This window comes from Urocitellus parryii, chromosome 2 (genome assembly GCF_045843805.1).
Source record: "Urocitellus parryii isolate mUroPar1 chromosome 2, mUroPar1.hap1, whole genome shotgun sequence".
NCBI classification, from domain to species: domain Eukaryota; kingdom Metazoa; phylum Chordata; class Mammalia; order Rodentia; family Sciuridae; genus Urocitellus; species Urocitellus parryii.
In genome coordinates, this window is record NC_135532.1 from 128900514 (window position 1) to 128914959 (window position 14446).

The 14446-nt window shown below is 40.6% G+C and overlaps 1 protein-coding gene across 1 annotated transcript in view; it reads left to right on the top strand.

The window, feature by feature from the left end:
- The first annotated feature begins 1382 nt into the window (after positions 1 to 1382).
- The window catches only part of LOC113187260 (EGF-like and EMI domain-containing protein 1), a 528706-nt gene continuing 515642 nt past the window's right edge, over positions 1383 to 14446 (top strand). Inside the window, exon 1 of the mRNA XM_077795506.1 lies at positions 1383 to 1471. Coding sequence (XP_077651632.1) covers positions 1383 to 1471 — 89 coding nt within the window. The remainder of the gene's footprint in view (positions 1472 to 14446) is intronic.

The window sequence follows — 14446 nt, forward strand, 5'->3', positions numbered from 1 at the left end:
TAAAGGAAAAAAAAGTTGTTTCATTGCAGACGGTTCCATTTTCTGCAGGGTTAAACTGCAGACGATGGCTCCAGAGCTTGGGCTGTCCTTGTTGGAGGGCACAATGCACCATAGATTTTTATTTTCACGAAACAGACTCCAGAGGTTTGCGGCCTTCCAGACAGCAGCTGGCGCCGAGCACAGGCATAGCCTCAGGCCGGAGCTGCTGGCGACCGCGCTACTCTTGGCTGTGCGTCCCGGGCAGCGCTAGCCAGCACCGCAACCCAAGCTTCGCGTTCAGAGCAGACGCTGTTCCCTTCTGGAAGGGCCGTGGGGGCTCGCAACTGACGGCTTCTCCGTATATTTTTGGGGAAAGGGAGTTGGTTTGCAGGGAAGGATGGAGTAGTTTTATAGAACTGTTGGCTCCTTCCTATAACTCTGGTGCCTAAATTGAGTGAGACGGTGGCCAAATAAAATGAAGGGAGATTATCTCATTTTGAGTAACTAGGATTTCTGGATGAGCTGAAGATGTGTCCTGCAACTGTCGATTTGGCAAGAGATTTGACTCAATCAACTACCATTTGGTTTTCACTTCAAACACACCTCCCTTAGTCTGGTGTTCGGACCTACTCCCCAGACTCGAGGTAGGGAGTGAGCTGAAGGAGTGTGAATCAAAAGTCAGCCTTCTTTTGGTCTCTGCTTGTAGCAGATGCACAGCTGGTTGGTTCTGAGCAGGTTGGTATGTGAGGCTGAAAACCAGAGCAGCTTAGCATCTTTAGCGGGCTTTGGGGTGTGTGTGTGCTTAGAGGGTGGATCAGAAGAGGTTGGGAGTAGAGTCAGGCTGAGTATTCAGCGAAACCCCTGATTTTGCGTCCCAGCTGCTTCTCCCACTGCCCCCACTGCCCAGCCCCCGCCGCTTCTAGTCCCCGCAGCGCTGGCGTGGAGAGGAGGGGGGTGAGGAGGGCGCTGGGGGGTGGGGGACGCCCAACAACGCGTCGAGCCGGCGGTGGCAGCGGGGCTGTCTCTTTAAGCGCTCCGGAGGGGCCGGGGCGGGAGGGCGGCGAGCGCGTTTCCATGGCACCCGGGCTGCGGGGGCTGCGGGGCCGCTGGGCTCGCTCTGCTCCAGTCGCTCCCGGCGGAGCAGGACCGTGCAGCTCGCCGGCCACCGCGCCTCGGGGGCTCCTCTGGCCGCTCCTCCTGGGATCCCAATCGCCTGTGGCGCCGGTGGGGCCGAGCCGCTGCCGCGCCCTCCTCAGGGAGACGCACCTCGCGGGCCCGCAAGCCCTGCACTCCAACTTCTGCCCGGCGAGCCCAACTTCTGCGCCGGGTTCGGACTCGGCGGATTCCGAGCGGCGCACAGCGCGCAGTTCGGGCGGTGGCCGGAGTGGCTTGGCCTCGCTGAGATGACCTCGCCACTGTGGCTCTGGTGCTTCTGCGCTTGGGTGGCCGCCAGCTGGCCGCCAGGAAGCGCCCTACAGCTCCAGCCAGGCATGTAAGTGGCGCCCGCATGCTCCCGAACGAGTGGAGAGAGCCGGCGCCCGTGCGCCCCCGCCCCACCCTGACCTGCTGCGGTCACCGCGGGCGGAGCCCTTCGCTCCGAGAAGGGAAGGAGGGATGATATGCCGGCAGGCACCAAGAGGGATCTTTGGGTTGTCCCTGGCGGAGCGCCGCGGGAACGCTGTCACCAGCGTGTCCTCTAGGAGCCTCAGCTCTGGAGCAGAAACCACGACCCAGGGCCGTGTGCCTTTTACCTAACTCATACTTTCTAAGCGTCTGACCGATTCCCCCCACCTCTCCAGTTTGAGTGTTGTGCACGTGTGCTTGGTGTGTGATTGTGTGTGGTTTGTGGGGTGTGTGTGTGTGTGTGTGTGTGTGTGTGCGTGTGTTTCAGTTAATTTCCTGTTTGGGAGTAATTAGCTTTTACAGATTCCACTTTCTAAAAGGATTTTAAATGAAATCCTGTCGAATTGCGAGTTTCTTGACATTGTCTTTACAAAAACCAATGAGCTCCTGTACATTTTTTTTTTTAAAGAGGTATCATTAAGTCCAAGGAATGGATTATTCCACAGGTTTGAGAGAGGCTAAGTGACAGATGAGTGTGTCAACCACTGAATGAGCTACTTGGGAAGCTGCTTAGATGCTTGCTCCTTTTAGTAGAGAATTGAAGAGTTCCGAACATGACTGGAAAGCATCCTCTGAGGATGGGACATGGTTTTTTTTTTTTTTTTTTTTTGACAGGTCAGCAAAAGTGAAGGATAGGAAATATTAAGTCTTGATCGTTGTGTAAAGTGTAGCTACATGCTTGTGGCAAGTCTTTGCAAATTACAAGGTCTCCTTGACTGTCTGGATAAGTTTTTGCGGAATTCTGTGGCATCAGCGGGATCATCATTGAAAGGTCTGAAAGAAAAGCCAGATCAAATTCTGCTTTTCATTTTCTGCTCTGGAGCAGTTATGAACAGACAGTATTTTGAACATTTGAATATTTTTTTTCTACTTTGCTACCTCTTTGCTTCATTTTGCTTTTCTGAAATGTGAATATTTTATGATAGAAAAGGGGATTTAGATAAGTACACAAAGCCATCCATATATTTCCCAGGCTTCACTTTTTCGGGTAAGAAAAATACTATTTTTGGACTCACTTTACATTTCCATATTTCATCCCTTTCCTGTGAGATTCAATTTGCTACCTGGTTACTGCAAATGTCACTAACTATAAATCTTGAGACTTGGCCAGGATATCAGTCGTATCACACAAGTTCTTTCCTGCATAGTTTGTAAATACATATTTGGCAGAAATGCAAGGAGTTTTTGTGAATGTGATTTCTCTTGAATTGATAAGATTTGCCTTGTTTATTTTGAAGAGGTTGCTTTAGACTTTTCAGCTTATCTCTGAGAACATCTCACTTTGGATAACTTGTGCATGCATAAGCCTTCATATCGTAGAAATTGCTTTTTAGCACACTTGCCCAGTAGCCCTGTTCTTACCTTCACAAGTGCCCTTATTTACGTGAATCCCAGTTTGCCTTATTAGGTAGTCACAGAATCACCCAGGCACATTGAGACTGAATAATCCCTTTGGAGAAAGGAATGGAGGTTTTGAGGAACAACAGAAATAAACCACTTTTTTTTTTTTTTTTAACATTACTTAACTATTGTAACTCATGTTCCAATAGTGGTTCTTTGGTTGAAAAGGCTGGGGGGATGACTTTGCACTTTTTTTTTTTTTTTAAGGAGGCTGCTCCTGCAGTTCATTTATTTATTAGATGAGATGAAATCAGATATTAAAACCAATATAAATTCTTGACTGTTTAATAGAGATGTGTTTTCCAGGGGGGAGCTATTGAGATCACTCTGATGACTCTTAGTACTTTCAGAAAACTAAATGGGGAAATCCAATCAAATTTATATTTTGTCCTCTCTTGTATTAGAGTTATTGGTGGCTTCTTCAATAGGAACCATGTTGGGATTTAGTGCTAGGTTTCTGCAGATGTCTTTGCAATTTTCGTAGGCATGTGGAATGCAACCATGAACAGCTCTTGGCTTCCAAACACCTGTCCATCTGTTAAATTAAAGAGAGTTCTTTCCTAGATTTTTTTAAATTGACCTCTGAGGTCCATTATCAGTGAAAGCAGGCTTCTAATGAGGTGAAGACCACTAATGAGAATGCATCATCTTACTGACTGGCATTTATAGGTCATTAACACAGGTAAGAGTTTTATGTAGCTGATCTTGTACTTGTGCAGATTTGGGGAGCTAGAGAGACAAGGGAAATTAGGAAATGAATGTTCAGCTAACTAGCGGTCAGTTTAAACATAATGTATTTTATTTATGGGGTAGTCCTCAGAAAGAAAACACATTTTCTTTTGTTTATTTATACACTTTTTTAGTAAGCTCATTTTCAAAAGATATTTTATTAATGAAACAAAGAGATGTATGGTATATGGATTTTCCAGTTCTAATGATAATTGATTTGTGCAATGCTCTTGTTGTATTTAGGAAACCTTGCATAACTCAAGTTTAGGCAGATTCATAAAATCAGTATTCTCTAAAGAGTGCTTAAGTACCCACTATGTAAGCAGACACTTGAAATCACAGCTAATAACTAATCTATTTGAATTCTTTCTTAGATGCTGGGCAGATTTCTAGATCCTTTTCATGTACTATTTCATTTAATCTTGAAAATAGCCCTATAGACAGGCATTATTATTTCCATTTTATGATGAAGAAAGAGACATAGTAAGTTTAAGTTCAGACTCCAAAAATTCAGAAGATCTGAATCCAGGCAGTCTGAGTCCAGAGCTGGGGTTCTTAACATATGTCCTGTTTTAGAACATCCAGCCCAGCCTGTTTTTTTTTTTTTTCTTTTTTTCTTTTGGTGGTGCTGGGGATTGAACCTAGGGCCTTATGCATGCAAGGCATAAATGTATAGAAGTATGTTTTATTTCAGCATTCTATAGCTAATATAGACATTCAGGGGTCAGAATGGGAGTGGCAGAGATTTAGGTCTTACAAAGAATCCAGGGGCTTAGAATTTGTCAAGAAGCTACCAAATGAGCTATATCCCCAGTCCCCCAGGCCATTTTTAAGAACTTCTTAAAGCAAGCATTTTCAGTGGGAATGGAACTGAAACCTTTGGGGTCTCTTTTGATGGTTGAAGTAGCTATAGGGTTATATTGGCTTTTGATGCTAGTTTGGAAAGATGATTATCCTACAATGGGTGTGAGTTCTCTTGCCTCATGGAGACTCCTTCATGCTTGTAGGCACTTAAGTACTAAAATGATGAACTTCGCTTAAATGGGATATGTGGTGTGGGGAAAGGTATCCTTGGTAAGTGCATTATGAAATCCAGAGTTGTAACTGGTGATGGCATTTTGATAAAGGGATATTGAAGAGTTTACTTATGTTAATGGTGCTCTGTAAATGTTTTGTGAGGGATTAAGTAGGAGGAAATAAACTCTACCCAGATCTTTGAGACCTCAAAGAAAATGACTAGCTGTAATGCATTCTATTAAAATTTATCCTTTGTAATATACTCTTGTAAATACTTGCATAGTAACATGATGAGAAGTATTAAACATGGAGGTGTTAGAGCTATCATGCCAGACAGAAATGACTAAAGGCAGAACCAGTGGCTTAATCTCCTGGAACTTGGGATACATGGATTTCTCTGGTATGTGGAGGGAATTTTAAGAAGGTGTGGCTACTTTGTGGCTCAGCAGTCTTCTAAGTTGTGCAGGACTTCTCACATCCATCCCTCATGAGGATATCCAATATAGGCAGGGTTTTTTTTTTAATAGTTATTTTTGGTTGTCAATGGAACTTTATTTTACTTATTTATATGTGGTGCTGAGAATCAAACCCAGGGCCTCACACATGTTCATCAAGCACTCTACTACTGAGCCACAACCCCACCCCAACATAGGCAGTTTTGACATACAAATTTGAAGTGTGCTAAATGTGATACTGTTCAACACAATGTATAGAAGTATGTTTTATTTCAGCTTTCTGTAGCTGATGTAGAAAATCAGGGGTCGGAATGGGAGTGGCAGAGATTTAGATTTTACAAAGAATCCATGGATTTAGAAATAGAATTTTTCAAGAAGCTATGATAATAATCTGGTGGTAAAAGGAAGTTGAAAGTTGTCTCTTGTCCCACATACTATGCTGGAATTTTTTATTTTTATTTTTATTTTTTTTTTACTTATGACAAAGCCTGAAATTGATCTATCTTAGTTTGTTCAAAATACTATAACAAAAATATCATAAATTGGATAGCTTATAAAGAACAAATATTTATTTCTCACAGTTCTGGACCTGAAAGCCATAATCCAAGGCATTGATAGGTCTAGTTGGTTGGTGTTTGGCAGGGCCTGTTTAGTGGTTTTTAAATCCAGCTGTGTCCTCATAGGATCAAAGTGTCAAATGAGTTCCCTTGGACCTATTTTAAAAGAGCACTACTCTCTTTCATGAGAGTTCTACCCTGAGAATCTAATCACCTTTCAAAGGGTGATAATCACCACCTTGAGGTTATTTTAGAAGGAAACAAATATTCAGACCATAGCATGAGCAAACTAGAGATGTCTGGGACTAGTAGCAGTCCACTTTAAAGCATGATTTGTGGTCTGTCATTTATTCATTAGTGTAAATCATTTCAAAAATTTGTTTCTTTCTTGTGGGTCAACCACATTAATGAACATATAATGAATTCAAAAAACAAAGCTGTGTGCACTATGAGAGACACTCTATTATTAGCAATTTGTATTTTATTAGAATCTTTGATCCAAATGACAATCATACAAAGTGGATAATATCATCATATTATCTTCAGATGAGGCATAAAGAGGTTAGGTAATTTGCCTGCTGTTTCATATCTGAGAAGCAGCAGGATGAGTTTTGGACCTATCCTGACTAACTCTAGGACCTTGTCCCTAATCACCATACTCTGGGGGTCCCTTGACTCTTGACCTCTCCACTGTACACTCTTGAACTACCAGACTCTCTGATCTTTTTACTTTGTTGGGTCTATTTACTTATATTTAGTCATAGGTGTTCTTTCTCCTTTTCTCCTACTTAGACCCAAACCTTTGATTTGTAGTTTCAGCAATTCATACTGTATTGATAAATTGACATTATAGGCATTTTCTCAATGTCCCTGTCCTCCATTTCAATATTTTTCCTATATCTTTACTTCTTTCTTTTTTGTCTCATGGCAATAAATTTCCTATTCTTGTTTCAAGGTAATCCTTTCCCTAGTTGTTCCAGATTCCATCTTTGGAATAATTCATCCAAGTCATCTATTTTCTTTTATTTCCAACTCTTTCCTTTCTACTGTTTTCTCTCCTTTCTACCTACTTTCTGATAATTGATAAATTAACCCATTGCAGCCTGGCTGCCTCTGAGACTATCTTTTCAGAACTTGCCCCATTATTGTTTTTCTGTAGCACATGACATTACCAGCTATTCCTGTTTTCCACTTTCCCACATCTTTACTTATGCTTTTCCTGGGGACACTTAGTATTAGTTGTAGCTCTCTTCCATGGGCCCCTACATTCTACTTTCTATCTCTGTTTCTTTCCCTGTTCTTTACACACTACCCTGTTCATCTCCCCCCCACCACCGCATATGACTTCATCATATTTTCTGTTCTGATGAGACCCAGATGTGCACATGTAGCTCAACCTCTTTGGAGCACAGACTTGGCATTTTCAGCTGGTGTTATGGCTTGGATTTGGAATGTCCCCTGGAGATTTACATGTTGAAGGCTTGGGTCCCAGCTGATGGTGCTATTTGGAGGTAATAGAAAATTGAGGAAGTAGATCCTGATTGGAGGAAATAGTTCACTGGGGCATGCCTTTGAAGAATTTATTATATCACTAGCCCTTTCCCCTGCTTTGTGGTAGCTATGAGGTGAGCAGCTTTGCTTCACTGCACCCCTCCCCTACTATGATGTTCTGCCTTATTTCAAGTCCACAGTGATGAGACCAAGTAGGTGTGGATTGAAATCTCTGAAACTATGGGCTAAAATAAATCTTAACTCCTTTAAATTACCATTCTCATGTATTTTGTCACAGCAACAGAAAGCTGACTAACAGAAAATCGGTACCAAGAGGTAGGATTGTTGCTGGGAGTATGCCTATTCATGTGGTTCAGAAACGTTTGGAACTGGTTTGTGGGCGAAGTTTCAGAAGGCTTGGAGGTTCAGACTGGAGAATCCCTAGAATGTTGTAAACAGAGTTTAATGTATGATTCTTGTGTGAACTCAGAAGACTGCTGGCAGCAGATCTTGGCATCATTCACATGATGCTGGTTTTGCAGGCATGCAGAATGCAGGAGTTAGAAGGGTCATGAAGGCTTCCATTAAGATTTCCAAAGAAGGCCTGAGAATCCAAGCTTGTATGGCAGAGTCAGAATTCCTGCGGGTAGCCAGTGAGAGTAACATGTGAATCTGAAGGGACAATGGAGATTTGTGGAAGTTAGCAGTGCCAGGAATGTGGAACATCTGCTGAGAGAAGCTGCAGGCAGCAAGGAGAGCCAGCCCATGGGGAAGGCCATGTGAACTAACTACAGCCAGTAAGGCTACCGGGTTGGGCCTGCCAAGCCTTTTGGAGCTCACATCATGCCACCACGCACCTGGATGCTAGACATGGAGCTTCAGGGTTTGAAGTTTGTCCAGCTGGGACTTTTGAGCAATGCTGGAATTGTTAAGACTATATGGACCTTTTGGAGATGGACTGAATGGTTTTTTGTTTGTTTGTTTGTTTTTGAGATGGGAATGAGCCTTTGGAGGCCAGAGAAGGAATGTTACAGTTTGGATCTAGAATGTCCTCTGCATGTTCATGTGTTGAATAGTGCCAGATGGGGGCGCTATTGGGAAGGGGTGGAAACTTTAGAAAATGGGGCCTAGTTGGAGGAAGTAGTTCACTGAGGGGCATGAATTTGAAAAGTTCATTTTTGTCTCCTGACCCACCACTCCCACTTCTTGACAGCCAAAAGGTGAGCAGCTTAGCTTCACCACACTATATCCCTACAATGATGATGTTCCTTACCTCAAGCTCACAGCAATGGGGCCAAATAACTGTGGACTAAAACCTCTGAAGCCATGAGTCAAAGTAAATCTTGCCTCTCTTAAGTCATTTTTTTCCTCAGGTGTTTTGTCATAGCAATGGAAAGCTATCACAACTATAAACTTCAGGGTTTCAGACTCAGAATATCCATAGGCCTCTATAGTCATCATTGTCTCCTACATCTTTTTAGGCAATTTGCCTATTTTCCCTTTATTACATTTACCATCTTACATCTGTTACTTTTCTCTGAGTTTACTCATATTATAAGCCTCAGGTATATAAAAAGGCCTTTTATGTAGCAATTGTATAAATATAAGTTAATATTTATATTTCTGTCATTTGCTAAATCCTGTAAGTACCAGCAATAAAATATTTCTTGAATTATATTTAATTTCTGTTGTCACATAAATCCCAGTTATGATGTTTTTACTCCTGTACTATTACAGCTATCTCTTGGTGGATCCTCTCTTTCATATCCTCTCAGTTCTCTTTATTTTTATTATATGTACCATATAATAATTTTTAAATGTTTTTAGTTTTAATTTTTAACTGATATATAAACATAAATATGTACATGTGATATAATGTGATATTTTGATACATGTATACATTAGGGTAATCCTATCTATGGGCTCAAACTTACAACATTTTTTATGTTGAAAATGTTCAAATTCCTTTTTTCACTTTTTAGAAAAACATACAGAATATTATAATTATCTATAATCACTTTACTATGCTGTAGAAAAGAATTTCTTGCTCCTGTAACTTAGTAAACATTAATCAACCTTTTGCCATACTTCTTCCCTATCCCTTTCTTCAGTATCTACATCCTCTATTTAATACCACCATTCTAATCTCAACTTCTTGAAATGAACCCTTTTAGATTCCTCATATGAGTGACATCATGTGGTATCTGCCCTTCTGTGCCTGGCTTATTTGGCTTAACATAATTATTTCTAGTTCCATTCATATTGTTGCAAAGGCCAGATTTCTTTATTTTTAATGGTTGAAATACACACACATATGCCTATAAACATATATGTGTATATACCATTTAATTTTTATCAAGGTTTATTTCTAAAGTAAATTGGTAAATACCTAGTAATGTTATTTCCTTTCTTCAAAACTGATTATGGAATGAAGTTCAAGCATCAAAATGCACTTCTTAAATATCAGTCTTTATATGCCAGGAACAATTTAAGCCTTTTGCACATTTTGGCTCATTTAATTCTCACAACAACTATAACAGAATGTAATGTTAGTATTTCTATTTTATGATGAAGACATTGAAATCTAGGGAAGGTAAGGTTTTCTGAAGAAACTATGTATGAGGGTATAAAGCTCAGAGAGAGGTCATATAGTTAATAAGTAGAAGAGTTAGGTTATGAACCTATACTGACTGTAAAGTCTTTGCTCTAACTACTATATAGTATCAGAGTCTTATTTTCTGGCATTATTCAATTTTACAAACATTGATTGATCACTTCTTCTTTTTTGTTTTTGTTCTATCTTTAGTCCTGTCACCCTGTGAAGAGTCTAAGATTTTGCTCCATTGTATGGGAACAAGTTAGTCTGCCACAATTCATAGCTGCTCACGGAAGACATGAGATTCCTGAGTCAGATGACTTTATTCATCCTTTAGTTCACAGCAGGTGGCATGCATGCCATGTTTGCTTTGGCTTACTTTGCACCTCTATCCCACCTTGGTTTCCTAGGAGCAGTGAGGAGTGACTCAAATGGATCCTGTGCACACAGTCATAGGTGAGAAACCTGGAATGTAAGAAAACCTCTAATCTCACAAGAAGCCGACTAGCAAAACTGCATAACATCTGTTCTTAGAGAATTATATTATTATGCTCAGGAAAAAACACTGTCCTTATCCCTGGCAAGAGACCCTTTCTCTACCTTCCCAGGCTGTTTGCTATATAAATATCCTTTCAGAAAATAAGCAAACTCTTAATGCTTTTCTTACCTCCAGTGCTGGCATGAAACCCAGGGCCTGATGCATGCTAGGCAAGTGCTCTACCACTGAGCTCTGTTCCCAGTTTGATGTCAATTATTTTTGTAAGAAATGCAGGACACCTTAAAGAAATATCACCTAACGTCCCTAGCATTTTCCCTCCCATTTCTATCAGTATGTTTTTTCTGAGGTTAAATCTAGTTTTGCTCCCTTTTGTTCAATTCGGCGCTCGACCTTCTCAATTCTTTTTAGCAGGTAGAAACACATTGGAACTAGATGAACACAGGTTTAGTGAGCTTACCCAAGGGGTTGTTTTCAAATCCCTAGTATTTGTTTTTTTCTCCTTTGACATTGAAATCAAATCTCTAACCCAGTTGCTTAATATGTGGCTGATTTCTTTTCTTGTTACATCATTCAACAAACATTTATTCAGTGTCAAGTACTTTGTTAGGCAATGAGGATTCAGAGAGGGATAAGGCAATTCCCTTTCCTTAAACAACTCATAGACTTAGAGGGAGAAAAACAAATAGACCAAAGCCTCCCTACACAATATTCCAACCCAGCTGGAAGGAAGAAAATACAGGACTTCTGGGTAGGTTTTTCCAGAGCTTATTTTTCTGAGGTTGACTCTTTTGTGGAGATTAAATGAGTGGTGATGGTGGTAGTTTCTGGGTGGTGAGAAGAGCAAGAAGGCAAGATATCCCCTTTATGAAAACCATAACTCATTTGCTTAACAGTCTATCTGCAGGGAAGAATCTGTATGGAACTACTGCAAAAAATGAGATTAGGGCATCTTAGGTGGGATTGCTCAGGAAGGGTCTTGAATATCAAGACTTTGGACATTATAGTAGATGGGGAGCTAGGAGGATACTGACTAAAAGCAGAAGTGTGGCCTAATCGTATTTATGTTTTTAAATACAGAATGAGTCGTAGAGGAATGAAACCAGAGGGACAGAAGGTTCTATTTGGAGGTTCTATCAGTAGTCTAGGGAGAAGTAGTGTGAGTCTTACAAACAAAGGCAATAGTGCTGATGATGAAAGGAAGGGAGAGATCTGCAAGATTAATAATCAGAGAAGTTAATGTGTGTGTGTGGGGGGGGTGAGGCAGTGAGAGAAAGAGTTGAGGGTAGCCTCAAGAAAATGGAGAAAATTGGAAACAGAGAAAGGAGGAATGTGAGGATGAATTTGGCAGGGACCCTGTGGGTATTCATATATGTCTTTGTGGAATTTCAGTTGAAGACTTTCTAGAGAAGCTCCCTCTAAGTGTTTGAGGCTCAGGAGAGTGGTCTGGGCCAGAGCTCTATCTTGATGCTGATGTTATAGGAGGTAAGTTAAGTGAAAAAGATCACTGAGAAAAGAAATCTAGAAATCTGAATGTACAAGAGGAGGACAGATGAAAAAGAGCCTAAGGAGGAGAGGTTAAGTGCAACGGAAGTCCTCAGGGAAGTTACATGAAGTAGGATCTTGGAAAGTGAACAGTGACACCCCTGAGGTTCTCTAAACATACCCAATGGAAGAATATTGTTCTCATTGAGACTGTAACTCTCAGAGCCATAGCCATCACTTTTGGTCATGGCCATGAGATGTGAAAACTCTGACAGAGGAGCCTCATATACCTTCTACCCTGACTTTTTTTTAAAGAGAGAGAGAGAAAGAGAGAGAGAGAGAGAGAGAGAGAGAGAGAGAGAGAGAGAGAGAGAGAGAATTTTTTTAATATTTGTTTTTAAGTTTTCAATGGACACAACATCTTTATGTGGTGCTGAGGATTGAACCCAGCGCCTCGTGCATGCCAGATGAGCCACATCCCCAGCCCTGACTAAACATTTCATTGGTATCTGCCGTCATTTTCAGCTCATTATTCCATGGCCACAATTGCCAAGAGAAAGAACTTCTTTTAGTACTACTCCAGAAGAATTAATTATCAATGGGGCACGAATCAGCATCAACTCACAGTCACCAAGGCATTTTCCGTGCACCTGCAAATATTACAAAGATGGGTAAAATTGAGTCTCTCCCCCATAATCAACTGTAGTGTTTCTTGTTGTAGAATAGTTTGGTATCATAAAGGAGTAGGACCAGAGCATTCCTGTATTGAGAAGGAAGGTGAAGCCAAATTCACGAGAAACTTTGTGGCAGCTCTGGAAGCTGAGGTGGGATTGGGATTAGAAGAGCATTCATGGCAGGAAGACAGCAGAGCTGGCAGGACAAGGTGTTGGAGGCAGAGCAGAAGCTTCTGGGGATAGCATACACTCTAGGTGAGTGGCGTCCTCATGCACATACAGGGCATTCCAGGATCCCCAAACATATACCATATTTGGGTGCCCTGGGGCCTTTGTTCTCAGTGAACTTGATGAACTCTTCCTCTTCCAGGCCAATCTCTAAGGTCCAGCAAAATGTCTCTTCTATCACAGGTCCCTCACACAGGAGTCATTGTGTCTGTCTCAGCAACCTAAACTGACATTTTTTTTTTTTTAATTTGACATAGTTACCTGGATGTCTTCATTTTCTTAAATCTATTTGATAACTATGTGACAATGATGAGGACATGTTTGGAATTAATAAAGATGCTTCTAGCAGACTTTGTGTAAATTTGGTTCCTTGTGTATAAATTATGTGGCTTGTCAACTTGTGATCTGTAAAATGTTTTGTCACTCCTCAGAGGACAGTTTTCAGTGGTGTTTAATGTTCCTCCTCATTGATATGGTTAATTAGGAATTGATAGTAATTCTGAGCTTTAGTGGATTTTACTCTTGAAAGAAGAGACTCTCCCCAGGAGACTTGAGCTGTACTTTCTCTGAATTATTAAGAAAACTATTTTCACAGTTTGGTGTAGTAGATGCTGACCAGGGGAGAATCAACCTAATTTTTAATAGTTTTTCCTTCTGGAACTCAAAGCACTAATATTCAGTGGCAGAACCTGCAGATTTTTTTTCTAATACTTTAAAGGGTTTAGTTAATAAAAAAATATATATGAGGATCTAATTTACAGCATGGTGCCCATAGTTAGTGATGCTTTATTGCATACTTGAAATTTGCTAATAGATCTTAAATGGTCTTATCACACACAGAGAAAAGGTAATAGGTAAGGTGATAGATTCGTTAAGTAAATGGATTGTGGTAATCATTTCAGAATACATATGTATCAAATCACCACATTGTGCACTTTCAATTTATATGATTTTATTTGTCATTCAGGCCTCAATAAGAGCTGGGCGAAAGAATATCATAATAAAATAATAGTCAAATTGTATTGCATCTTTATTTATTACGGAATTTAAACAAATTTTGTCTATCCCAGCTTTCAAAGTCCAAAAGATAAGAAAACAATTCTCAGCATGAATAAACGGGCAATGTATCTTGACATCAAAAATTTATTTTCCAACGATTTCACAGTTTACTCATGCTGAGAACCACTTCTTATCTTTTGAACTTTTGAACTCTCTGTGTATTGGGATGAACAAAAATGAACATGGGTTTCCTTTAAATGTACTGGAATGCCAAATGTAAAATAAAAGAAGTAGAAACGCAAGACACAGCAATGCACATTAGCCAATTATGTGATAACAGAATAGCATTTGTGTTGGGCTTTAGGCATGTATATGTAATACTGAAATGAATTCTGATGTAGGAAGCACCACAGGCAACCAGCCATTCCATCATATGGCTGCATCCCTTACATCTCCTGTGAAGCAAATCTTGCTTGAATTCAACTGACAGTAACAAGTGTGGGCCAGGAAACAGCTCAGTCAGCATTCTCCTTCTTTCATAAATCTATTTACAGTAGAAACCCCATTAACATTTTAATTGTTTCACAGCTAAAGTTGCTCTCAGTGCCACCTTTAAAGGGCTCAGGTTCATTAAAATTTAAGGGACCAGAGAGTTCATAGTCTATTCTAATGACTTAGTGTTGGTTGTAAAGGCTCTACATTTTTTGGCTGGGGGA